The following is a 27,831-nucleotide window of genomic DNA, read 5'->3' on the forward strand; positions in this document are numbered from 1 at the left end:
TTTCAAAACACAAGCGAACGAAAACAATAATGGGCCATACCCTTTTGCAGAAGCTGTTTCCAATCAAAATGCGGCTTTCTGGCCGAAATTTTTCATCCGCCACGTCCCCCGTTGAGTGTTCATTCCCTTGTTGAGAACAGAAATTTTACGGTGAGCACGATAGGAGCCAATGCCTCCTTTGAGCACGAGGTCGTGCTCAATCCTTCAGCGCAAACTTTCCCCCCAAAGGGTTTAAACTTTAATCAAGTAGTCGGCAGACTCTTTTAGCGCAATTCATAAGCTACGCTGGCCACAATGTGCACAGGTTCTTTTTTTCTTTGTCGTGTTTGCAACTTTTCAGTCAGCAGCATCGCTTTTGTGGGAAGTGTTTTGGTCGGGGGGTCGTCTGGTTGGTGTGTTACAAGGCTTTTGAATCAAGATCACTTGGAGCCGCATCGACATTTGAATGGACATGTGATCTACTCGCGTTGAACGGCGCTGTTGACTTACGCCGTGGGCAAACCGCGTCTTCCGTCAGCGGAGGATCGCTTCTGGTATGATGTAAGCCTAAGCTTTTCAGTATTCAAACTATACTTACGCGCGGAGATACGCGGCCTTTCTTTATCTCATCACAATTACTACAACGCGTCGCCCCTTAATGTATCTCACCTGAGTTTCTCACTGCGGGTTAATATGGCCCGTCATGGTATTGAAGCCTGTTGTGCTTCAAGCGAAACACCGCTCGATTCCGCCTCGGTTTATTGTAAATGCATGTTTCACTCACTCAGTAATCTCGTGTGAAACTTTGCACTGGTGGGCACCCTGATGCGAGTCCCAGTGGTTACCTTCAGATGTCACCTGTGTGGCTTTATCAATTATTGACGCGGCGGCGTCAAATGTACTGTTTATCGTTTTCAGCGCCAGTTGACGTGTAAAGTAAGAAATTAATTAAGTTTCAGGTAGTCGTTCATTGTGGTATAAACTTTATTGAATTGCCTGCTACGTGTAAACTTGCGTTGATGTCGGGTGCATTTTGCTTTTCTTTAGGCAGGGATGAGCCATGGCATTCGTTATGTGAGTCCGCGACACCGATGCCATGGCTGACGGGGGCCGAGACTTTCCTGCGCCGAACCTCCCACCGAAGGCGTTCTCCGTCAATCTCGGAGGGTCGAGGACGTCGGCAATGTTTTCGCTTACGGGTGAGTCGTCCGTTCAGTGTCGTTTCGCCGTGGCAGCATATGACAGCTGTGCTCACGTGGCAGCGGTATGCTCGCATTGTTGGGACCGCATTGTTGCTCTCACACTGCGTTCCGACGCGTTGCGCCTCTCGAGCGTATACGAAAACACTTGTCGGATACGTGCCTACGGCCTGTGGCATTTGCTTTCGAACTGTGGCAGTAAACCTGAGCAATAACCTAAGACTGATGTCAACAAAATTTTACGCACCAATCGTGTGTCTGAACATTTACATCGCGTGATAGTGATGCCCAAAACATTTTTCCAAAGTGACAAATACGGAAGTTAATGCCTTGGCGCATTAGAGCGGTTGTGGAAAAATAATTTAGCACTTTTACAACACATGCTGACCTTCATCTAATCTTCTTGATAATGTCAGAGTTACAACACGTTTTGCACAGGCCAATTCAAATTTTTATTCATTGGTGATGGATCAGCTAATCTTGGAGTGAACCGTCTGTTATGCCAGTGTCACATTGCCACTTTCGATCGTGATCGAGCCATATCCGAATTGAAATTCTCGACTGCGATTGGCTCCCTCCTGCAGCCTGCGCATTGTAGCCAATTGCGACCAAGAAATTCAATGAGGATCAGGCTTGATCGCACTCAAAAGTGTGCCATGTGACACCCGTACGAAAAATCCCGCAACGTGGTGGGAGTACCATGAAAGAAAATATTGTCTTCGACTCAAAAGCTGCACTAGCTACAGAGAAAGCTAAGATGATTTTCTCACAAAGAAAGCTTCACAGTTAAAAAGAACAATTATCTTGGTCCAGGACAAATTTCATTTATTATGGCTTATCGAGCCTATTCATCTGTCATATGTACACATTTGCAGTGTACTTGTTAGAATGTACAGTTGCTGACCTTTGTGTGTGAATGGCCATGTATAAAGCTAGCGTCATGTAATTGCAGTTGTGTTTCATAATGGCAACGTTTGAATGTGCACTATAATTATACCGGGTTTGTCTGAAAAGTAATGTCAGTGACTATATTCTGAAGCGACTATGTATCATAGCGCGCTAGGACTGGTTGGGATTGGTGGACGGGGAAGTTAGCTTATGCACGTGCTGTCGCTCAGTCGTTCGTAACCATCTGGAGAGTGAGACAGGCTTTTTCATGAAACTCGATTTTATTTCTCGTGCAAGCCGTAATGCAGTGCTCGTTGGAAGAAAGGTTTGCCATCAAGTTTTGTGTGAAACTCGGCAAGTCAGCAGTGGAAACTTTTCCTATGATAAAGACGGCCTTTGGTGATAATTGTTTGTCAGAACATCAAGTCTACCGGTGGCACAAGGCCTTTTTAGAAGGTCGTGAAGAGTTCAGCGATGAAGCCCGCACAAGACTACCATCAACAACTAAAATGTGACGCATGTGAAAGATCTTTTGAACTCAGACCGTCGTTTGAGTGTCCGTTTAGTGGCGCAGACGTTAAAGATTCCAAAAAGTACTGTTCACAAGATTTTGGCGAATAATTTGCAGATGCTAAAAGTTTGCGCGAAGCTTGTGCCCAAAGTGTTAATGGATGACCAAAGGTTGCGCCGAGTTGAAACGTGCCAGGAACTTTTGGACTTGTGTGAAAGTGATCCCCACATTTTAGACATTGCCATCACAGGTAATGAGTCTTGGGTGTTATAATACAACCCGGAAGCAAAAACGCTAAGTGCCGAGTGGCACACCTCGGCGTCCCTTTGCCCCAAAAACACCAGAATGAGCAAGTAAAAGGTCAAGAGCCTGCTCATTGTGCTCTTTGACATCAGTGGGTTTGTCCACCATGAGTTTGTACCACATGGTACAACTGTCAACTCCAAATTGTACGTGGAAGTGCTCAAGAGACTAAAAGGGTTCATCATGCCCAATCTGACATCGCGGGCTATTGGAAACTTCATCATGACAACACACCAACCCACACCGCCTTCCTCGTGACCTGCTTCCTGGCTGATTTAAAGGTGCCAACGCTTTCTCAGCCGTCCTACAGTCCTGACATAACTCCCCCAGACTTCTTTTGTTTCCACATTTGAAAACTCCCATGAAAGGACATTATTTCGCGACAGATGACAAAGTCGGAGACTTGCACCAAGGCTCTAAAGGACATTCTGAAGGAGTCCTATCATGACGACCTTGATGCCTGTAAATCTCACTGGAAGTGATGTATCAACACAGGAGGAGAAACCTCCTGTGTTGAAACCTTTTAATGTGTTGTACCAATCTGATCAATAAATGTTTTTAATGAATTCATTGACATTACTTTTCGGCATACCCTGTATACTGCTGTTCTCATTAGGCTTCCCTGTAGTAAAGCTACAGTAAAGGTCCTTCACAATATATTTATGTCCTGCAGTGGGCATAAATATGGGCCAATGATGATGATGATGAAAGGTTAATATAATGGGGCTGAGTTAATTCAAGTCTAATTTAACTGTAGTACACAGCCAAGCAGCACACTTAACATTTTTGTGTATGGCTGTATGCTAATGGCACGAAAAAAATGTGGGTTTCCATTGGAACACTACTCTCCATGTCGTCTTTGCGTCAGATAACTACTCCGTCGTTATTACAGTAAAGACACTTCCTTTGAGTGGTCGTTGATGTAATCCTTTTTCTAGCTTTTTCTAGGAGCATTAGTTGTACCATATAATGCAATCACTACTTTTAAAATGGTGCATATTTCAGCCAGTTGGTGCATTGCTACTGAAAACAACAGCACTGAAATGAGACAGAAGCAAGAACACCAGGGCAGTGCACTGACTACTGAATAGCGCAGTGTCTGTTAAAGCACCAATATATTTGATTGGTGGCCTAGCACAAGCAATACAAGAATAGAAAGGTGCTATGAATAATACACAATTAGCACACAGTACGAATTCCGTGACAGATGTGATGATAGCCTGTGGATTGTATGATTTTTCCAAACAATAAAAGACTTAGTTATTATCACATCATCCTCTTTCAGTGCTGATATCGTCAATTCATTGTATCGTAGTTATTCATCTGTAGCTTCATTGTTTTGTTAAATTGAAAACGCTGCACCAACCAGTGAAAAAGTTGTGTGTCTAAGTGAGAAAGGGTTGGAACAAGCATTCATAGCATGAACCGAGATGTTCATTGTTGTTTTACAAGGTATTGCCACTGTAAGGTGTACTTTCATTTTTGGACTGCAATTAAAGATAACTGCAACAACATTTCGCTTTGGCTAAATTGGTTGCAAGTAAGTAGTATATACTACCGAAGCAATCTTGGCAAGGCTGTGGGGTGGTCATTGTCCAGCTCTCCTATGAACAGCCTTTAAATAGCATGTAAGCAGACAACGCATGCACTTGGTGGTTAGCAGATAAGACCCAAATGCCAGATCATGGCCTCTGAGATGTTTAGCGCATTGCAGATCTTGAAAGTTATGATGAAAAGCCACACTAGTTCTCAACGTTCTGGGTTGTGTGTCATTTCCAGGGAGTGGTAATGGCAATGTATTTGCAGTTTTTCTATCAAATATGTCTATTTCTGCAAGCTTTTGTGGCACATTGTATTTTGAATGTAAAAATTTTTACAAGGAATGCTGTATATTTAAGCAGTCTCAAACTTGACTTTTTACACGGCTCAAAGTATTGTTGCAGTTGTCAATTAAGTCGGTCACTGTGGTGATTGTATCATGTTTCAAAAAGCCACTCTGTGAATTTGAACTGCAGTTATACTTCACAAGTCATGTGTAAGATATTCACTCTGAATTTACTGCCACTTTCAGCACTAACACTCAACGTGTCTGTGATAGTGACGTAGGGCAATTTTCGTCTCCCTGCTCATTTTTCTCCATTCCATCTGTTTAAGGCCCTTTTACCGTTCGCTTAGTACAGGGTAGCAAACCATACTTTTTTTTTTTTGACCTCCCTGCCGTTTCTGTTTCTCTCTTTTAGCACACCATCCAGCTTCTTTGTTCTGCATTCCTTCATGCTGTAACTGGAGGGCATAGGTTGTGCTGAATATTCACGGGATAAGCTTCTGTCTTAAAGCAGGCTGATCTAGTTGGGCACTTTGAGCTAGCGGAGCAGCTGCTGGATGATGTATCCTTATAGTAAAGAATAAGTCTTCTCACAGACGTTGTTGTTAAAATGAAAAGAAAAAGAAACAAATTTTATGTGAATGAATACCGAGGGCCAATCTGAAGTGATCAGGCTTCCCATTTCAAGCGAAAGACGTTCGATGAGAAGCCGCATCCAGAAGTATCTTGTAAATGTGTTGTCCGAGAATTAGCTGGAAATGCAGATGAGGTGTGCAGTTTATTTCATAGTGACACAAAACCAAAAGCATGCCTGTCTTAAGCACATATCAGTGTTAAAAGGCCTCGGTAATGAAGCATAGTAGTCACAGCTCGAAGGGGAAGACAGAAAAGTTAAATAGCAAAGGTGACATAAGTGGGCATGGTTTGTGCTATGGGTTTTACTATCTAATGGACATGATAACTTGCCTTTACATGATGGACACTGGAGTTTATTCTTGTTGATACAGTTTGCTGCTTTTGGCTGAAAGGTTATTATTCCTAATGGTTCCCCAAGTTCTACGAAACAACATACATACCCAAAACTGAAAGTGCAGACTTCAAGTTATACATTAGATGACACAGTATGATTGACACTGATTGACACCTGCAACAGCATTTTTGGGTCACCATATTGCTCTAGATCTATTCTCAGCATGTCATAAAACACAGAGCAAAAGGAATTGTGAAAATTAACCCCCACAAATCGAAGTTATCGGTTAGAGAAAAATCAAAATACATGCAAAATGAGTTACCCTCCGCTCAAGTTTTCACAACTTTAAAATGCTCTTTCACTATCCCATGACGTCGTATGGTTCAACCCAATAGCACCAGGGCAAGTAGGCATGCCACGGTTGCCAAGCCTGCTCAGTCTGTTGATAGTGTTCCATGGCATCACTGTTATTACAATAGCTTCTGTTAGGTGGCCAATGGCGCACCAAAGTGCTCGGCACATTATGTGTCACTCCCGCGGCTGCAACACACGTCACCCGTGGCTCTGCAATACTTAAAATGGTTGCAAAACGTAATGTCGTACCTTTTTTCGCAGTACTTGCAATTCCGTACTAACATAAATGGCACTATACATTTTTAACCAATCATCATAGCGCCGCTCTCTTCCATCATGTCCTGTCTGCGTAGTGTGCAAAATCGCCACATGAGGCAATGCCATTGGTTTCACTCAACAAGCTTTCCCTAGCGCATTGTGGGGCCCCATTAAATTAACATGGTCAAGCCCGTTTATATTAAACCCGAATAAATTTTAATCATTGCCTGTATCGAATGGCAGGCATGATTCCATTTGTAGGCAAGAAATATGCATCATCCTGCCCCCTTAAAGGGACACTAAAGAGAAAAAAAGTTGGGCTTTATTAATAAATCACGCTCCTACAATACCGAGGAAGGCACTCTTACCATGACTGAAGGCTTGGTAAGGCCGAAAGAGACGCAAAAATGAAAGACGGGTGGCCAGCAACCCCTTTAAGTTTTCACAACTGCTCATTGTGACATCATGGATTTTGACGACACCTGCTCAGGCCTAGTTAATTGTTTATCGGTAATGATGAACTGCATTGTATTCTGAAGGAGCTAAAATCTGAACTTGGCAAGTTTCGAAAACCTTTACTGTGCCTTAGCATCCTGAGTATGGGAAAGTACTTTGTAATTCACGACTTACAGACTACTGGTGCTGGTGTTTCATGGTGAAATTCAAAAATTGTAACTTTGACTTCCATTTATTATTATTATTATTATTATTGTTTTTAGTAATCAATTTCTTACCATGAAATGAATGAAAATAGAGTTTTAACAGAGTACCTTACTACTATAAACTGATTTAGAGTTTCTCTTTAGTGTCCCTAAGTGCACTATCCTTCCACACCTAGCTTGCACTGGCACTGCCTCAAGTGACCACAACCACATCTCATTGCAGGAGACTTGTTTCAGAGGCAATCAGCACTTCGCAGACCGTCTATCAGGCATTCAGGCCTTGCATTGTGACTAGCAGTTGGAGATTGCTTTAAACTACAGCATCCACTATAACCAGTTGTGACAACTTTGCTCGAAAAGTAAGTTACTTTCATGCGTGCACTGACCTTTCCATCTGTGTGCCTACGGTCTGTAGCAATGAGTAGTGGTAGCTGCAAGTAGGCTGCATATTTCAGCTGCTAAAGAAGGCTTCATGGGTATCTGTGCCACTGCATGCGAGTGTATGCAGCATGCGTGGTCATACACTATGCATATTACTATTTTACTAGTATACTATGTGCATAATATCTGCGCACGCTGTGTGTAAAAGAGCTCTTATAGTTCAAACTTTGGGTCCTTGATTATGATAGACCAGCATGCCATAATCTTGCTGCACCTTTCACTGCAACATCACTCGCTTAACTAACATCAGTTCATACTTGAGACAGTGCAATGGGCACACTCATGTTGCACATTTCCCTTCTGTACCGTTCAAAACTTATGCAGTTGCAGACCTTGACATAACTTTTATCTTGCAGTATGTCGCAATCACAGGAAATTACCAAATATAGGCAGAGGATTGAGGTAGACATCATATTATCGTAGTTTTGTGTGTACAGTCTTCGATGTTTCAAGCTACGCAATAGTCCCATTCAAATTCTGTGTATCCAGGTTCGACTGTGTGCTCCACCTCAGGTGTTTCAGCCTTAGCAAATCTACAAGGCATACTGAGGCTGTGTCAGCAGTATCTTTGCACAAAGAAGTATCATACTCATACGAAAGCATTTATTCCTTACTCTTGCTGCAAGAATGTCTGCATTGATTTGGAGTGTAATAGTTCTTGCTTACCTCCAAGGTAGCATCTTTATCAACTTTAATTTGCTGTTTCATTGTATTGCACAAGAAAGCGGAGTAATGCTGAAGGGCAGCCTTTGCTTGTTTCACTAAAGCTGTACAAATGAAGATAAAGGCAGTGCACCATTAGTTAGAAGTGAATCTAGGGCTGATTTTTTCAAATCAACATGGGCTAATACTGATGCCCCAAACGTACAATTGCTTGCCAAATTATTTGCACTCACAGGGTTGAGCACCTAAACATGTGCACAATTTGAATTAAAAAATAAAGATTCGCCAGAGAAACAAAAAAACTGTTCTTTTTTAGCACATTAAACCACAACGGTCTGGGGAGGCTTGTCAATGTGATGCTGTGTACACTGTGCACTACCATGTCAACCTGTATTTTGGCCCAACTAATAATGTCACTATAAGCATACATACAGAAGGACTGTCATGAACAGGAAAATAATCATCTCACTGGGAGTAGCATAGAGCTACAAAAAACCCTATTCTGGTTTCTCGGAAAGAAAGCTTTGCAGTTGAAGAAAATTTGTTCTGGTCCAGGGATTGAATTCAGTACCAACACAGTTCTAGTGGTGCTGTCACTGTAGCATCTGAGCTAACCAGGGGTGTTATTCTGTAAGCGTCCACTATGTGGACTATCCATTTCAGCATGCATTGATTGGATAGAACTCTAAGCTAGTAGGGCAGGCGCCAAAATCTTCACCAGCTCTCAAGCTCTAACCATTCAGTGCGTTAGGACAGTCTACCTAATGGACATTTACAGTAGGTTGCAGAACGAGGCCGAAATAATTGACCATTCGAAGCGCAAAGACACTGATTATGGCATTTGGTTCTGCGGAAATTTGTAAGGCAAAAGAAGATTAATGAAATGGAGAATTTTTATCCACCTGAAAGTAGCACAAAGCAAGCTTTACAAAGTACTGTCAGAAGCTGCACCAAATTCATATTTTCTGGTTTTGGTTTGTTGTTTGCTAGAGTCTGCTTCAACAGCAGGCGATTTCCTTGTCATCTGTGTTTCACACAATGGGACAGCACGATTGACATCGGCAAAGTGTTCAGATTTCATGATAACAGGAATTTGGATTTATCTTTGCAAGTCTCTGATGTCTTAAGCTTGCAGTAGGGGGTGCATCAGGCACGTGGTCCTGCTCCACAATGCTCCGCTTGCCATGTAGAACTTAGCCTGCATGGTGAAAGCATCTGCAGGTCATGTCTGGTGTTATCATGAGCATCCATTAGGTCATTGATGGTCAAGAGTAAATGTATGGCAAAGCTTTTGTGATTGTTAGCACACAGGGCAACAGCATGTTACTTAGGAGACACGAGCGAAAATTTGGGCTAGTAAGTTATTCATGAGGATATAATAAAAGCATGTAAAACAGGGGATGTAACATAGAAGAGTGCTGTGTATGTGTATTCTCTGTCACATCTCTCATCATTTTATGGGCTGTTGTTAGGTGACCGGTGGATAGAATTAGTTCAGAAGCTACAAGTTCATGACCACACACTGATCTATGGGTTGATGGATAATCAGTGTTTTGTGGCAAACATTGCACCTATGGCAAATCACGCTATGCCACCACTGCTGTAGATGTCAGTAAGGGTAGTTCTAGGATACTAAACAGCTGCTTTGGTTCAAGCCTTAAAAACGCTGATTAGGCCATGTGCATTGCAATTTTCAGTGAACATTGGTACATTGCACTTCTAAAGTTTGAGCATTTGATCGCACTTTAGGACACAGCTTTTAAGTAACTGTTGTGTTACCCATGCCTTGCTCTTTGTCTTGTACAAGTAGAACTGTTGGCGTCACTGCTTCAATATTGAGCAGCAGATTCTCTCTATACGGCATGCTACTGGCTACAAGTCACTACCTTGTGCTTTTTACCATAGCAGGTGTTGCTAGAAAGTGGAATCGTCTTGTCATACAACATTTTTAGAACAGACCTGTCAAGCCTCAGTTAAATGCGCTGTACCGAGAGTACTTGCGCAGGAACAAGTAGAGCCTGTCTTTGTACAAGTTTGCCATGAGTGGGAACTACCACTCTTTGCAACTCTCTAGTGGACTGAGTTGTCTACGTTTACCCATAATGGCTAGTTTGAAAAGGCCACCAGGCACTCTAGTACCAGTGTCTGCTCCACCATTGTGTTCAGCCATATGCAGAGGGCCTTTTTAGGTTCTACTGGCTGCCCTGATTGAAGTTTGCCTACTCTGCTGCAGAATATTTCGCTGCAGCCTGCAGGATATTAATTTGCTTTTTACAGTTTGCTTCAAAGCACCAAATTTCCAGACAACTCCACAATGTGGCATCTTCCGTTATCATTGTCTGATACTTGCCTCACTGTTGCAGACTTCATCGGTACATAATCAGCACAGAATTGTCACATTTTCATTGCCATCATCAGCCTAGTTCATGTCCACCGCAGAACAAAGGCCTCTCCCAGAAAATGCCAACTATCCTATGTCCTTTGTCAGCCGACTCAATCCTGTTCCTGGGAATTTCCTAACCTCATCACACCACCTAGCCCTCTGCCATCTTCAACGGCGCTTCCCTTCCCATGGTGCCTATTCTGATACCTTAATAAGCCACAATCTGTTCTAAGAACATATTTCTGTGAACTCTTGTTAGCACGAGGTCGCGGGATCGAATCTCGGCCTCGGCGGCCGCATTTCGATGGAGGCGAAATGCAAAAATGCCCGTGTGCTTGCGTTGTAGTGCACATTAAAGAACCCCAGGTGGTCAAAATTAATCCGGAGCCTTCCACTACGGCGTGCCTCATAATCAGGACTGGTTTTGGCATGTAAAACCCCAGAAAGAAGAAGAAAAGTTAACTAGAACTCTGATATCTCGAAGTATTGCTGAAGGCGAAAAATTTTCCTGGCCGCGGTTTCAACCCACGTGTTTTTCATCTATCTCGAAAATTTTAGCGCCGGACTCCAGTTATCTCAAAATCTATACATAAATACCAGGAAAAGGGCAAAGGGGGCACTCGCTTTTACCTGACGGCAGCTCGCTAGCAGCGCCAGGCCGCGCTCTCTGCTTATCTTTCCCTTTGCTTTCCATCTATGACCTCTCATGCACACTTACTTACTTGGCTGCTCACTGCCACTTTGCTGTGGCCTCTCGTGGCAGCGGGGAGCTGGGAATCTGTCTATATTTTTATCTCATTGAGGACGCTGACAGTGACACATCAATGTGGTCACAGCATATTAATCGTCACCTTGGGCAAGATGATCGACACTTCTGAGCAGGCATGAGCAGCCCACGCGTTGTGGCCAAAAGAAGCCAGCATGCGAGCCTACAGCCTTCCACGGAGGTCGCGGCTTGATAAGGACACCCGCTTCATGCTTGCTGCTGTACCTAATAAGGAGTGAAACACTTCCCCTAATCTAGGCACCTCGCCGGAAAAACCACTGGGGTTGCCTTTTAATATATGGGCATGTGCTTCTTTTTTTAATAAACGTCTCTCTCTCTCATGCTCCCGTGACGGTGAGGCTTAAACGCCGCGTCACTCGTTGGCGTCTGCTAAAGGCGTGGCAATTGCGCTCTTCTGTAGTTTTGGTTTTCGAAATTAAATTATCTGGAAAGAATTACAATGGTAGAAAGTAGCAATGCCAAGTTTTGGGGTGCCTTAAAACAGTTATGCTTGGATGACTGGCTTCATATATGTCATTAGGATGAATCGCCTTCACTCAGTGCCAAGAATGCTATCTTGGCACAGTGCCAGTAACGCCGTTGCTCGTAGACACTGACGTCTCCGGTGCTGATGCATGCGAAAGTGACCAAAAATATAACTAGCGGCATTTTGGAGAGGCTCCATGTGGTATATGGGCGGCCTGAGGGCTTCTATTTTTGTGACTCGCTTATCTCGAAACTCCGCTTATCTCGAAATCTTTTCCTGTTTTTACAGCTGCGAGAATGGGAGGTTACTGTCTATGACCTGCCCAGTGCCACTCTGCCTCTAAACTGCTTCCTGGAGTTTCCGCAGAACATTGGTCTAAAATTACTACATGCTCTTATGGGAGTGATAACACCACCAGATGAGAAGGATATTTCATAAGTTCACAAGTTGTAGTTGCAAAATGTGGAGTAGTCATTCCATAAAAGGCATCACGGATCAAAAACAACTATGTCGTGAAACGCACGAGTAAGACTTCTATGACCGCACTACTTGCATAGCTTCTGCAGCATTGCCTGCTATATATCAAACGGGGTACAGTTCTTTTTTGGTCTCGCAGCTTCACTGCTTGTGGTTGGCCATCAGTGGCTACTGTATTGAATTTTGTTAATATTACAAGGTATGTAAATTTAAAATACTGGCATGAATATAGGAAAGCAAAATGATCTGGCTGGCAGCTGTTTCCAAAAGGGGCACGATTCCTGCCTGCACACTGGAAGAAAGGGAGGATAGATGGCCAAAACAGAAAGAAGAAATAAAACTGTCTGTTTTTTTTCTGCTGTCATGCAAGTGGAATCTAAAAATATTAACACTGACCTAGAAGCCATTTAAAATTTCAGTTGTAATACATTGCACCATGGAATGAGTAGTCACAGTACCACAAATATGTGTGAGAATTCAAGCGTGTTTGTAACTTCAGCTTCCAAAAGACCAGCTGGCATTCTGCTGACCTCAGTTATAAAGCATGAGCAATAAATTGGCTTTCTTGTAAAGACTACTGCATCTTACATTTGTGTATTTTAAAGACTAGCAGAGATGTGTTGCTGTGGAAACAAGTCAGATAAAGCCTAAATTTTCTAGCTTCAAAGCAGCTTTAAGTAAATCAGCTAATTGATGAGTTGTTGCTGTTAAATGGACCATACAACACCTTTTCTTCAATATGACGAACATGATTGAGTGACTGCAATGTCTTTCAATTAATATATTCCCACAGAAATTTTTTCAAAGGACCTAATAATGGAGTTGCAAAGCACAAGGTTTACTCCCCACATTCCTCACCACAATGTTTTCACTCCATGTTTTGGGGAAGCCAATAGCAATGCCCTATCTTTTGTTCCTTTTTTTGTTTCCGTGGTCCTCTTCAAGGTTTGCAGCTAACAAAGGTGCCTCAAGAGCGACGAAGGAGTGGTGACAGGACGGGCAATTTGTAGAGATATAAATGTGCTTGCACATTATAAGCAAGCTCTAGCAAACCGGCCTCTATTAGCCCTGCGTGTTGACTGACAAGGTAGCGCCACTGAGTACACCTTGATCTGCATGAAGAAATAATATATCACGATATAAAACCTGTACATAGAATGTCTCCTCGTAGCATCTCTAAGCACACCTTATACCTCTTAATGGAATAGCACGTGAAATTGAACGGCTTACTTGATTTTTTTTTTAACTTGAGCTACCCAATTCATAAAAGTTGGCTATGTGGCACCGGATGGTCCAGCTTATGTAGCACTGCATATTGACCTACAAAGTACAGCAAAAACCCTCTTAATTCAAAGTCTTTCAGACCAAGAGATATATTCCTATTAAACAGGATGCCCAATAACAGTAATACCCCGCTAACTCGAAGTAGTAAAAACAACAAAATTTTGATAGCGGAGTGTCGAGATAGTCGAATTCACGAAAATACAGTTAAAGCTGCTTATAACGAACCTCCATATAACGAATTCCTGGATATAACAAAGTCTTTCTATTCCCCGCCATTACTCCATACAAGCACATGTACTTGAGACCGCTACGTAACAAAGTGGCAGCGGGAGACCCCCTCGAAATAACGTATTTTCCCCGCTGACAATCTAGAGATTTCGCCCCAAATGTTTTCATTTTTGCGCGAGCAGCAACCGGAAGCACCTTCTCTGCCACGACGGAATGCGAAGCGAGCGCACGTGTGCTTGCGAGTGTGTGCGAGGTGGGCCTGCATCCCTCAACCTGGCGATCTTGCCGCCGCGGGCGTGACCTTTCCCCCTCCCTTCATTCAAACCTGATCCTGCCGCTTGCTGCAGCTGGCCTAGCCCACCTAAAGTCCCTAGGGACTTTAAGCCCGCTAAGCCTGGCACTCTCCTTTTCCTGTTAATGTTGCCAACGCGCTGGTAGACTCTGACACATCACACTCGATGATCGCAGACACGCGCTGTCAAACGCTGGCGGCGTGTGGAAGCGCCACTGCAGAAGCGAGTGAAGTGACCTTTGTGCTGTTATTTATCGCTTCAGCGCAAACTGAGCGCCGAGAACACACAGCACGCACAAAGCTACTGAGCCGCCGACGCACCTACACTGCCTAGACTCTGCCCCAATGCAGATCGCTTTCAAGATACAGCCTGCGCGACAGTGCGCCGCCGCCCGCTATCCCTCCCCCCTTGCTCCCTGTTTTTCTTGCGCGCGAGAGATTTAGACACGGTCGTTGGCTCCCCTCGCACGTTTTCACTCGCCCATAAAGCATATGGCGCGCGACAACTGCATTATCGCCCTTGGATTTTATACGGAACATCTTTGAGCCAAAACCAATTTTAGGGCCACAACGCGTCATAGACACCATCTTTAGATAACAAATACGGATCTCAAGGGCCATGCTTTTGCTGGCGGAAATCGAAAATACGTCATAGGTTGTCGCCCCCGGCACTTTGGGGGGCCAATGCCATTGTCAAGCCAAGTGACATGAAAAGTCAAAATGGCCGCTCGGGCCAGCGCGGGGTGGCAGTTGGCAACGTATGATGCGGGAACAGTCCCACAGTTGCGACGCAACAGCGGGGTTACCAATGCATTGGGTTCAATGGGAGCTGTGCCGGGACTGGCCGAAAACGACGTAACAGTGGGGTTCTATTGTAACACTATACAACGCTGCAACGTCATCGTGGCGCTCGCTCTTCATTTTCGATGCCTCGCGCTTGTGCAAAACGACAAGCGTCCATGCATCCAGTACCTGGTGTGACATTCCAAGGATGAGTGCTTCGACGAAAACGGAAAACGGGTGCGCGTTACAATCGAGGGCGCGTTAGAATCGAGTAAATACGGTAAGCGTTTCTTTTTCGAATTTTCGTGCTGAACCTGCATATAACGAAATCCTCTTTATAACGAAGTTTTTCGGGAATTTGTCAATTTCGTTATATCCAGGTGTAACTGTATAAGCATAACCACCGCGTAAAGCCAACATGACGCCTTTCCCATGTGACCCCGGTAACCGCCAACTTCCTCGCAAAAGCTCAATGTACCAGGAGCAGTACTTTTAGTAGATTGTTTTTGCGATATTATTTGCGACCCAGCAACCAACATGTGGTCGTATATAGGCAACGGTGAACTTCACACAAATAAGCGCTAACACAGATGCATGTTGACACCGTGTTCGAAACCGAGTCACACCGCGAACGTGCTCGGTTCCCCGGAGTTTTCGACACAGATCTTGAGGTCATTGTTCACCTTTGGGCACTAGGTGGTGTCCAAAGCTTGACGTCTACGACATATTTCTAGCTTCCAAATCGTTGTCGCCGTTGGCAGGCAGCTGAGCAATGGCCTCAAGATCTGTATCTCTCGCAAGCGCCATGCTGCACGTTGCGAGCAAACGCCGCGGGAGAGCGCTCGCCACCGCCCTGCTTAGTAACGCCATCGTAGCCATGCACAACAGCTGCCTCTGAGCACCGGTCATCGAGGCACTGCCATACGTGGCTGACGCCACTCTTGCGTGCGTCAGCGGTCGTAGTGACGCTTCGCCCGCATAATCAGTGGGATCAGCCGGCTGAGAACTGTAGATGAGGGTGAAGTGTAATCATGCAAAAGGCATTGGAACAAAATTGCAGTCCTGGGCCGGTATTTTGTAGCGATGTGTTATGCTTTATTCTGTGCTGGTCTTGTCATCCACCGCCCACGGCCGGCTGATCTCGTTGATAACGTGAGTGGACCGTTGCTGTGACCGCTGACCAAGCGCGAAAAGCATGAAAAGGCATTAGCATTGGAAAAAGCGTCGCGCCAAAATAGCGGCCCTGGTTTCAATTTTTGGCAATACCACAGCTATGCAAAAAAAAAGTACAAAAAGACGTTTCGGTACTGTCTTTCTTTTTTTCGGCATTTTCGCCGTCTAGGTTTCGAGATATTCAGAGTTCGGCGCAGTAGCATTTTGAGGTAAGGGGCGACAAACTCATGGAGTTGACACCGTGTCAGGGAAAAATTTAACTTATCCGACAATTCGAGATATCACAGTGAGAGTTAACGAGGGTTTACTGCATCTGAAAACAAGTAGAAAAACGTAAAAACCAACCTTAAAGCTAGGTGGGCCTAAAGCCTTCAAGGTGGCCCACCTTTATTGTGTGATGTTCACTACTTTGTAAAGTATTGTAAAACCTGAATAATACAAAGATTAATATTTAAAGTATTATAGTAAATACGCTACTGTACTTTTAAAATATTTCTTTATTAAAGTCGCACTGCCTGCTCATTCAACCCCCTCAGACTACACATTGCCAGAGAGGTGCAGCCAGGATTGCTGATCCGTGCTGTCTAGAGCATTTGATATTCCACACTTAAATGTGCGCTGACATAATGAAAAGCCATCGCAGCTCATAAAACAGATAATCGAGTGCCTTCAGACTTCGACATGCATCGCAATGCTGTGATCTTCTATATAAACAAGCACAACAAGATTACAGTAAAATGTGTGTGAAATTTCATATCATGAGTACTGGAAAAGCATATAGCTATATATATGCATATAGCATTGTTGTACGCACGGCATACGATGCGCAGCCAATCCACTTAGACGACGCTGTTCATATATTGTTTCTGAATAGCAATTTCCATAACATTTTGCTGCTGTTGGTTTATGTTCACTGCAAGATTCAGAGAGCATTGCCACTTTGTGTAGATTGCCAAGTCCTCCTCAATTTTTGGGCAGGCTTCATTCTTGAGGCCTAGGAAACTGTAACTTCCCGCTCTACACAAAAAGGGTTTCCTTATTTAGCCGCCAGTCCGGTCAACTTTCTTCGGTCACACTGAACCATGCTCCAAACTGTTGCACTGTGGCACTGTTGCTATTAGTTCCAGCAGCTAAAATTGCTTGTCACATGCTGCTGCCATTGTACAGCTCAGCAATGGTAAAACGGGACGATAGTTGGCGTGGCACACGGTATGCAGTCTTTGGCAAGTGGTCTCAGCTGTTTCAATTTTCTACTTCCATAGCTGGTGTTGAAATCGAACCCCCAACGGCACTCCTTCGGAGCAGTGGAATAATATAATGAAAGCCATGCTTTTCTGCGCTGCATACAGGTGCAAACACATCATAGCCGCTTTTATCTATATGCCTACAAGACCCGATGAGACTGACGCAGTAAGCAGTCATGTGGATCACGAACAGCACGCAGTCATTTTTCATATTTGTAGCTGAAGCAGGGTAGTAAGTAGTGCCACGGGGTACTTGTGAAGTCAGTTGGAGGCACTAGTCGGAGCTTCCAAGATCGGGATTCATGTTTCGCTGCTCTGAAGTTGCCGCCAAGTTTGGGAATTCTGCTCTAATTATCCGTTCGAATTTACGTGGAAAAATGAGGGACCACAAAAGTTCTACATGTTATCCAGGATTCGAATTATTGAGGTTTCACTGGTAGTGCCAGTGTGTGCATCTCTGATCTGTGTAATCGAAAAATAAATTACTAAATAAGTTTTTGTAAGTATAATTTCAGCTTATATGCGTCTCTAAAGGGCACAGAACTGTTTGATGAAACGCCGCATTATTTTCAATGGCTTTGAATTTCTCTTATGCTGTAGACTTCCGTTAATTCGATGTTCCAGTTAATTCAATCCCAACCGAAGGTCCCGGCGAACGCCCATCCATTTCTATGAGCCCAAAATTTCATTATTTCGATCCTAAAATTGACCTTTGCCGTATATTTCGAACTTGACCTGTTCGCACTCATGTGCCCGACGCCTATGGGGACCTCAATAGTGATGCCTTCAGTGGCAGAGTAGCAGCGTCTCGTACGTCTCGCCAGATATTAGGGGTCGGTGACTATGTTGGAACACACATAATTTGCCATTGAAAATTCCTATTTTTGGCTTCCAAGATTTTCTAGTAATCGTAGCTCACAATGTATGATTACAGTATTTAGCCAATTTAACACTTGCCCCCCCCCCCCCCCCTCCCCTTCATTTTTGCAGGAAATTGCCTGCCATGTGCTACCATACACAATACCAAAATCGCCTTCGCGGCATTTGTGTGTTTTACCGCATAACACATGTGTTTTGTCGGAAAGTTCACGGTAGGAAACCGACTGCCGTTGCACGGCACATATTTAGACCACATTTCTCGCAAAAAAAATTGTGTGTGCATTTAATTTCTACTTTGCTTAAGGGCTTTCATGTCATTTCTACATTATTTTTCTGCTTTGGACACATAGAAAGCAGGCATGCATTTGATTAGAGAGTGTGTTAGATTCAGAAAAGTACTGCCAAATGAATTAGTGGTGTGTTTTGGAATTTTTTCTCCATCTTGTTTAATTGATCCCGTCAGATAATTCAGTCAATTTTTTCAATCCCATCAAAGTTGAATTAACAAAAGACGACTGTATTTGGCTTACTCTGTTTTTAAGCCACTAAGTATGTGCCACTGTGACACATTGCGTCTATACCCAATGCCCTGAATATATCATACTTCTCTCTGCATACAGCTCTGATTCTCATTCTTCCCTCGACAAATATCAAACATTGCCTTCATCCTAGAGACCTCACTGCTTCCACATCTTGCAGTGTGCGCCTGCTGTTTGCAATTCGGCAAAGTTTGGGGAAAGGTGTAGTGCTTAAGCATAAAACTCCAAAAATAATAATGACATTAGAGTTGTGAAAAAAATACATGTTTTGAGAGTTCTGAAAAAAAAATACATGTTGTTGGGCTAGTTAGTGCATAACAGTAAATGGGGAGAATGTTGCACAAACCAGATAACCATAACAGGTTGTAACCATTGTGGTGCATAAACATTGCATGGAATTACAATTGAAGTATGCATTTCATTTAGTTTTATAGCATCTAATTAACTGCTTCATAAAAGCATTGCTTCACAGTCAGAGATATAGGTTGTATCTGCTTAATTTTATTTTTGTTTTGTAACCACCTGCTGACAGTGCAGCTGTGGATTCTTGACCAATGCATCCTCAGCAGCTGCAAGAAGACATTCAGCATTACAAACACAACTGCACATGGATACATACACTGTAGCATGCATTAGCATTTCTTGCCAGATAACACCGCCTGGTGTCTTCCACAGTGCTCAATAGAACCACTGAAATGGAGCATTGAAACTTCTATTAAAGTGCTCCTTAACTTTGTTTATACTGGAAGGTCTTCAAATAATATTGTGGCTTGAAGAGCAAATGACACAAACTGTTCTTCTGGTAGGAGCAAGAAAATTACCAGCTTTGAAACTTTTACAGCTGAACTGATTAGCTAATTAGTGGCAGGTCACAATTCATTTTCAGTTGAGCAATAGGAAACCAGGTAAATATTTTGTAAGCATCTATAGGCTGGGAAAAGGTCTGGTAAATGTAATAGTAGAGGTTAATGCTGTTTGGGTTGGTGTGATATACATGTTTTCAGGCAAAGAATTGCCTGAAAAACACTACATATTTCGAAGTCCTTGTACATATATGGTAGAGCGCAGAAGCCAGGAAATTAAACAATTCAATTTTAGCTGTGACCTGCGTTGAAAAGGGCTTTCTTTGGCATGCTGCTACACTGTGCCCACTCTCTTCAGGAGCTCATTTTAGTGGTGAGCTAATACCGTAAAAAAGTAATTTTATTGTGCAATTATATGGACACTTCAACCGGATTTCTGCCGTCGCCGTCAGGTTCCCTATAGATAAAATCTTCGCCGCGCGCCGTGTGCCCGAGCAGAAGCGTGCGGGGACGCGCGCTATCACGGAGAGCGAACGCACTCAATCACCCACGCGCAAGCAAGGAAGCGGGAAGCCAGCGCCGGAGGGAGCGCGGGGGGGGGGGGGGGGGGGGCACTTCTACTCTGCCAACAACCGCGCTCGTCGCTCGCTCGCCCGCACCGTCTCTTATCTCCACACGGCTCTGACCTTTATGCGCTGTGCATTCGCCGCTCAGTTTCCGTTGAAGCGATACACCGCACGTACCTTCGCCCGCGGCGGCGTATGCGCTCGCTGCCAGCGTTTCGACAGTCGTCTGCAGTCATTCAGTGTGATCTATTCATGTTTGTGCGCGCTCACACCACGCTTGTTCATTCAGTTAGTAATAGTCGGGCCACATTTTCCAATGCACACTACACATGCAATGCTGCCCGGATCGGCAGTGCAGCACTACAGGTGTGTCCCTTCGCACGCGCTGCCCACGGGAAGCGCTTCTCATCAACACCACCGTTTCACACGCGCCTTCTCGTGGTCATCGAGTCTCTCTTCATGTCGGTCTACTTACGCCGCAGCACACCTGTTTACTTAATCAGCTCATGTTTACTACAATTCATATTGCTACCAAAGCCGCTCACCTTACTTCGTACGACATTGCTGTGTTGCTATCGCATGCATTGCTTCGCCCTTAGGGCGAAACTATGACATTTTTTACTTGCCCTTTGTTGATTGTCATTTACCATCATACTTCGTGCATTATGTCAGTGCGTGTGGTGAAACATGTCGTCGACATAAAAAGGCAGTAATAGATGTGAATCTATAGAGCTTGTAAACCGTAATTACCAGAAGGATGCTAAACTCTGAACATGACAGTAAAGTTCTCCTGGAGGTTGCAAGCTTTTGAATAGGTGGGAAGGCAGTACCTCTGTGTGTTAGAAAAAAGCTTGCCTTTTTGTGTACATGTGTAGTTTATACTGTGCCTGTTCTCTCCAGCCCTGGCCTCATTAATGAGCTCATTTTGTTAGGGTGATGCTCAGAGCAGTTGCGACACTAGGCATGGTTGAAACTTTTGCCATAATAGCCACAATTGGCTGCATGGCATTGTATTATGCAGGAGTGAAGCAGTAATCAACATACCAAAGATTGCTGAACATGGCTGATGTATTCTTTGTCGTCACATGGGCATTGTATATTGTACCTGGCATTTGTATTTGTCTGTTGTTGAGCTTGAGCTGCTGTTTATAGTTGAAGTAGAAAGTGTTGCATAACTTTTGAACCACTTGAGATTTAGTGCACATTTCCTCTCTGAGATATTCGCAAGAACACTGTATTAGTGGCTCACATATGTCATGTTTACATTGCTTCGACCACAAGGGCTGTTTGCAAATTGAGTTCTGGTTATATGCATGAATATGGGCGTAATTTCTCAGTCTGCATTCATGCCGGGAGCCATCAGTGACTTGCAGTGAATTTCACATGGACATTTTTTTAATAGAAACTTCATATTCTTTTTATTCCAGAACCACCTCCCTTGCCACCACGCCGAAGCGTCTTCTTTGGTAAATGCAACGGCGCTGGTGACCTGTCATCTGTTCCACCAGCTCCATCTTCCTCATCAACTTGGACAAGCTCAGATTTTCTTAGGCTTATGCACCAACCAGGTGGAGAAGGAGACACGAAAACTAGCATAAAATCAATAGAAGCCCTTTTCCTTGAGGATGTGAGCTCTAGGAGCACCATACTCAGGCATCATTCGCTCACAACAAGTTCAGTTGTGTCCACTCAAGTTGTCTCCCAGCCATTCCCGTTCGCAGCTGCTGGTCAGCTGCCAGGCCGCATTGGCTCGTTTGTTGGCACGGAGATGACTCACAGCAACTCTGCACCCAACTTCAACAATCTGTCTTCCAGCTGTCACCCCTCACCTATCCACACAGCAAGTCAAAGCTCATCGGTGTTTTCGCGGACAGAGATCGAGAAGAGTATGTTCAGCGTGCTTCGAAAGAAGCAGGACAACAACCTCATTGACCTGAGTGGAGACGCAGAGCTGGCGAGAAAGCGTGAAACCCTCAGAAAAGCTGGGGACTCACTTAATGACCTACTTGATCTGTTTGATCCACTGCGAGAGAATGAACCTGAAGAAATTGTTTCTCCTGAAGAGTCCCCACCAAGAGATCCTCCAGAGGGAAAGACTGAAGTAATGGAGACACCACCCCAGATCCCTCCGAAACATGGAGGACTTTCACAAACACCGCCGCCATCTTTGCCTGCAAGTAGAAGTCCTGCTGTTGAAAAGCCTGTTCCTGTACAGAATGCTCAGTGCCAAGGGCCAAGCGTGGATCTTGGCACTTTGAAAGTGGTCCGTCATGAAGTTTCTCAAGGGGAGGAGATTGAAGCATTCTGGGCTAAGGCCAAGCAGCTAAGGTCAGAGTTCACGTTTGATGATCACCATACCAATGCTGGTCTTGTCGTCAGTCCTACATTGGAAAACAAGTGGGGGAAAAGCCTTAGCATAAAGTTGGAAATCACAACGAGCTTTTCAGAGAGGCCATTCTGCTTCACATGTGATGTAGGAACCAGTGTAGAGCATGTAATTAGCAACACTGTGTGCTCCCTGAAGGACGATTTATCTGACACTGTACTGGAAAGTTATGTACTGAAAGTCAAAGGGCTTGCAGAATATTTTACCCCTGACTCTACATTGAAAGAGTATGAATATGTTCACCAGTGCTGCAAGTTTATGAAGCCAGTTTGCTTGACCTTGATGGACGTCCGAGACCTCGGTAAACCGTGGGCACGGACGTTAAGGGATGACAGTGAATTTTTTGAAGTCAAGGCATCAAGCCTGCTTCCTCAGCCATCGGGTCAAGTTTCTTTTGATTCAGTGTCTATATTGCTTGAAACCTTCCACAAAGAAGCTAAGAAGGTACAGTTGGGAGCATCTGCTGGTTGCTTGCAACCAAATGGAGCTATTCAGGCTGTGAAAGCTATTTGTTCCACACTTTCAAGGATTGAAATACTGGAAATTCTGCATGCTGTTGAAGGGTTGAAGCACATTTGCAGTCAGATGCCCGAGGTGAATGGGTTTCATGACAACTATCTCAAGGCAGAAGACACACCAAGCCCAGCACCTATGAGTTGTGACCGTGTGGCAGAAGTTGTATTCTACTCCTTGCTACAGTTGCAAACTGCACTGCGTACACTTGTCAAAATCTACTGCCGCAGCTTTTGTGTCGACTTTGTTTTGACTCCTGCTAATGAAAGCCGACCACAAAGTGCAATACGGCCAGTCACTACTTTTCATGACACCTTTCTTGTAAACATTGGCAGTGTTCATCAACTGAGGCCACACTGGGTTTCAGATTATGAACAGTTTATTATATCTTGTGAGCTTCGTTATGGCTTGCACATCTTGTGCCAAGGAGAAACTCGCAGTGTAAAAGCAAGTCGAAACTTCTTTGAACTCGTCGTTTTTGATGAGTGGATTGAGATGAGTGTATTTATGAGGAACCTTCCACGGGAGACTGCTATATACTTTGCGCTGTTTGGTGTGAAGCCGTCGACTGAAAGCAGGCCACCAGAGACACCAGCACCTGAACGAGTACTCTTAGCATGGACTGGGCAGGCACTGTTTAACAGCCAGCGTGAACTGCTTCAAGGGAGTCTCTTTCTTGGTTTTTGGTCACCAGAAGTGGACGAGAACAGTGGTCCGCCACAGAGCAATGATGCATTTACCTGTCCGGTTCTTCGCCTGCAGTTCCCTGAATTTGACTGCACTGTAGTGTTTCCAGAAGTACCAAGGGATAGCATCACTACTTGCAAGGCAACCACGTATGCTCTGGACAGTGTGGTGATCCAAGAGCTCACGGATGTACTTGAAAAGGACCCTCTCACCGTGCCTAGCCCCGAAGAGAAAAAGTTTTTCTGGGACCATCGTCATTACATCCTTGAAGTTCCGCACCTCCTTCCAAAGGTGCTTCTGTCTGCACACAGCTGGAGTTGGCCTTTTCTGCCCGACCTGTACTTTCTCCTGACAGAATGGCGTCCTGCTTCCCCCATTAATGCACTAACATTGTTGCTGCCACTGTTTCCTGACTACGAAGTGCGTAAGACGGCAGTCAAGTGGATCAAGAACATTGGCAGTGATGAGCTCTGTGATCACCTTCCACAACTAATCCAAGCGTTGCGCTTTGAGACATGGGAAGATGCACCCATCACATGGTTCCTCTTGGAACGCTCTCTGACTAGTGTGCGTGTTGCCCACCAGATGTTCTGGTTGCTGAGACAAAACCTTGACAATCCGCTCACACTTAAGCGGATGAAGCTTGTAATTCAAACGTTGCTAGTCATTGTTGGCAGGTCTTTCAGAGACATAATAGAGAAGCAAGAAGAGCATCTAAACCAACTTTGCATCATTGCAGAAGGCATAAAAGACACGCGTGAGTCACTTCGCCTGGACAAGCTTTTGCAAGACTTGGCACAAATTCACAGTATGATTGAGGACAGCCCGTCTTGCCTTCCACTCAACCCAGCGATGGAAGTGTGTGGTGTGGACGTCAAATCTTGCTCCTACTTCACATCCAATACACTTCCGCTCAGGATTGTGTACAAGAGTTCAGAGCAAGGGGCAAAGTCTATTGATGTTATCTACAAGGTAGGAGATGATCTCAGGCAGGACATGTTGACACTTCAGATGATACGAATAATGGATAAATTCTGGTTGAAGGAAGGCCTGGACTTGAAAATTATAACCTTCAACTGTGTTGCTACTGGCAAGCGTAAGGGCATGGTGGAAATGGTTACCGAAGCCGAAACACTGAGGAGAATCCAAACAGAGCATGGGCTCACAGGTTCATTCAAGGACAGGCCTATTGCTGAGTGGCTGCAACGGCACAACACATCTGAACTAGAGTACCAGCAAGCTGTGGAAAACTTTACGCTGTCGTGTGCTGGCTATTGTGTAGCCACATACATCCTTGGCATCTGTGATCGCCACAATGACAATATCATGCTGAAAACATCTGGACACATGTTTCACATTGATTTTGGAAAGTTTCTTGGTGACTCGCAGATGTTTGGCAACTTCAAACGTGATAGAGCACCCTTTGTTCTTACTTCTGACATGGTGTATGTCATAAACGGTGGCGAGAAACCCTCCAAGAAGTTCCAGATTTTCATTGACTTGTGCTGTGAAGCATTTAATATTGTTCGCCGTAACAGCAACATTTTTGTCACCCTCTTTGAGCTGATGGTCACATCCGGAGTCCCTGGAGTCACTGCAGATGCTGTCAACTTTGTCCAGAAATCCTTGTTACTTGGCAGCTCGGAAGGCGAAGCAACTGCACATTTCACCAGGCTTATTGAAGAGAGCCTGCGTTCACGGTTTACACAGCTGAACTTCTTTATTCACAACATAGCCCAGCTTCGGTTCACTGGGGACCACAATGATGGGCTGCTGCTCTCCTTTGTCCCTCGGACTTTCACAAAGGATTCGGATGGCAGGATTGTGTCCCTCAATGTGGTTTGCTACCGAAAGTGCTACGAGCCGGAAAAGCACTACACCTACGTTGTCCGTGTTGGCAGGGAATGCCAGGCAGAGCCTATGCAGGTCGTTCGAACCTACCCTGAATTTCTGGAGCTCTACCAAAAGCTAGTCCGAGTGTTCCCATTAGCGAAGTTCTATCCTCTGCCCAAGGGCTCTCTGGTGGGCCGCAGTAACACACGAGAAGTGGCACAGAGGAGGATGCAGGAGCTGAATGCATTCCTTATGTCCCTGATCAAGATGGCTGAAGAGGTGTCTCATTGCAGCCTGGTGTACACCTTTTTCCACCCTCTTCTGCGTGACCAAGAAGGTATGGCCGAGGATGAGAACGAATGTGACAACCTGCGTCAAATTAGCCAGAGGGTGAACCTGTCTAAGGGCATTGTTGGCCGAATAAAGCTTTCCATTGTTTACAAGGCGAGCACCCTCTCCATCATGGTAATGCATGCAGAGAACCTAGCTTGTGTACGGAAGTCTTTGCCAGACTGCTACATTAAGACGTACCTTCACCCGGACCCAGAGAAGGTAACGAAAAGGAAGACCAAAGTGGTGTTCAAGAACAACCACCCAACCTTCATGGAGGTGCTTGAGTACAACTACCCACATGCGTTCATAGCTGAACGAGTGTTAGAGGTGTCTGCATGGGACCATGACAGAGTCCAGGAAAATGAGTTTCTGGGAGCTGCCATCATAGATTTGTCATGTATGGATTTGACAAGGGAGAGCACACACTGGTACCACCTGAACGCTGTGCGATACAAGTGGCATTGATGCATCAGCATTTTGCCTGGTGTTAGATTTCTGACGTGTTTGTGTGTACAAATGTGGGATCAAAAAAACCTACAGAAGTGTTATGGTTAGGTGTGCGTTAGCACATCTGTTGTGTTTTTAATGCAATGAGAGCATCACTGGACTATGTACATGTCACTTGCTTCTGTGGGAGCCAGGCGCACAGACAGAGATGTGCAGTTCTGTGTACAGCATAGGTAGTGACATTAATATAAGCAATGATATACAGAAACTTCTTTTTCATATTGTGTTTGTTGTTGTATTGTCCCAGAATAGCTCCTTTAAGAGAAACTTCGTCAGCAAACTCTTTTCTGTACAGTATCTTTTTTCTACATTACTGTTCCAGAGATTTACTTCTACATCTCACAAGTCATTGGTGTCATCATACAGTGTTGCTCATCTCTCTGCTGCTTATTTGATCACATTCTCATTGTGCATGCTGTGCGTGCAGTGCTGTACTGCTAATATTCAGGGGGTGTATGTACTATATAGTCTATTTTTCTATGAGTCTTATATATGACATTTACACATTTAGTCTTTTGAAACCAGCTTTACATGTGCTATTAATATACAAGCCACTTCTTGCACTGAAAGTGTCCCTTCCATTTCTTTGTTTGCTTTTTACTCTGCTGACAACCTCGTTACTTTTTTTCTGCTCTATAACATCCATTGTTGTAACTCTTTTATTTTACAACCTTTTAGTGCTGTGGCACCAAGGCAACTCTCTTGGACATTTCTTTTCTCCCTTTATCATGTCCTAGTATTAAAGCTGAATCCCAAATAAGCTGTTTTTGGCAGCTAATGCTGTCTATTTTCTCTTATGTGTACAAAAACCATGTAGGCATGCTATATATATGTTTTTTTTATGTAACCACATGCTAGGTCTTTTTTCTTCTACCTGTCCATGGTGCATACTTTTTAGGATTCATATGTTTTTGTAACATCCTGCTCGATTGCACAAATAATGCCCATTGGAGGTTGAGTGAGAAAAGGCATTTTGTAACGCTGCAAAATATTATATTAAGTGAGGTTGTGTATTATTGTATGCAAAGTTTCGTACTCTGTTTTGCACATTAGTGAAGGGCTGTGAATGCAGGTGTTACAGCACCAGCTGATGCATGTTCAGTGTATACCTACGGCAGATTTTTCACTGTTATTTCTCAGAACTGGATGTGTACACTCATCGCATTTGTGGTGTAAGTGTTTTGTACGAGAGCAAGTGAATTCAGCCTTGTCACAATTGTGTGCTAGGTGTAGCATATCTGCTTTGCAGCGCACGTTTTTCCTGCAGCTAAAATTGCCAGACATTCTGTTCAGGCTTTATGCATTTGGTTGCAAGGTCGTCAACTTTCATGTTAAGTATGTCACTGAAATTCAAAGCTTTACCATCACATTTTCTTTCTTAGATAAGAAAATGTGGGGTCTGCCTGTGTTGTGTCGTTTAGCAGAGTCAAAATTGTGCATGCTCATGAATTCGATATTTTCTTCGTGATATATACATACAAAGTGCCTTCATCTGGTGTGAAGCCAAAAAAATAACAATAAAGTCATGAACTTGTGTTACTCAGCATTGTGTTACGCACTTGAATCTGTGTTCCTATGTTTTTCCTAGGCAGATTATGTGAATAAAACATTTTTT

General features: G+C 44.2%; 1 protein-coding gene across 3 annotated transcripts; it reads left to right on the plus strand.

The window, feature by feature from the left end:
* The first annotated feature begins 320 nt into the window (after positions 1–320).
* Positions 321–27,831, plus strand: LOC119450301 (phosphatidylinositol 4-phosphate 3-kinase C2 domain-containing subunit alpha). 3 transcript variants are annotated; one of them, XM_037713723.2, is made up of 3 exons: positions 321–540; positions 1,027–1,178; positions 21,385–27,831. In XM_037713723.2, exons 2-3 carry the CDS (start codon positions 1,076–1,078, stop codon positions 26,172–26,174), a joined length of 4,893 nt encoding a protein of 1,630 aa, XP_037569651.1. In that variant the 5' UTR covers positions 321–540; positions 1,027–1,075; the 3' UTR covers positions 26,175–27,831. The 3 variants fall into 3 exon arrangements, with proteins under 3 accessions (XP_037569651.1, XP_049521740.1, XP_037569652.1); XM_049665783.1 differs by having other exon boundaries at positions 1,031–1,178; XM_037713724.2 differs by having other exon boundaries at positions 321–533.

This window comes from Dermacentor silvarum, chromosome 4 (genome assembly GCF_013339745.2).
Source record: "Dermacentor silvarum isolate Dsil-2018 chromosome 4, BIME_Dsil_1.4, whole genome shotgun sequence".
Taxonomy (NCBI): domain Eukaryota; kingdom Metazoa; phylum Arthropoda; class Arachnida; order Ixodida; family Ixodidae; genus Dermacentor; species Dermacentor silvarum.

What these genes read in the sequence shown, in the direction of transcription:
- LOC119450301 (XM_037713723.2), top strand. Translation starts at nt 1,076, where the DNA reads ATGGCTGACGGGGGCCGAGACTTTCCTGCGCCGAACCTCCCACCGAAG. An exon ending in GGCAATGTTTTCGCTTACGG is followed by an intron (nt 1,179 to 21,384) that starts GTGAGTCGTCCG and finishes TTTTTATTCCAG; the next exon opens with AACCACCTCCCTTGCCACCA.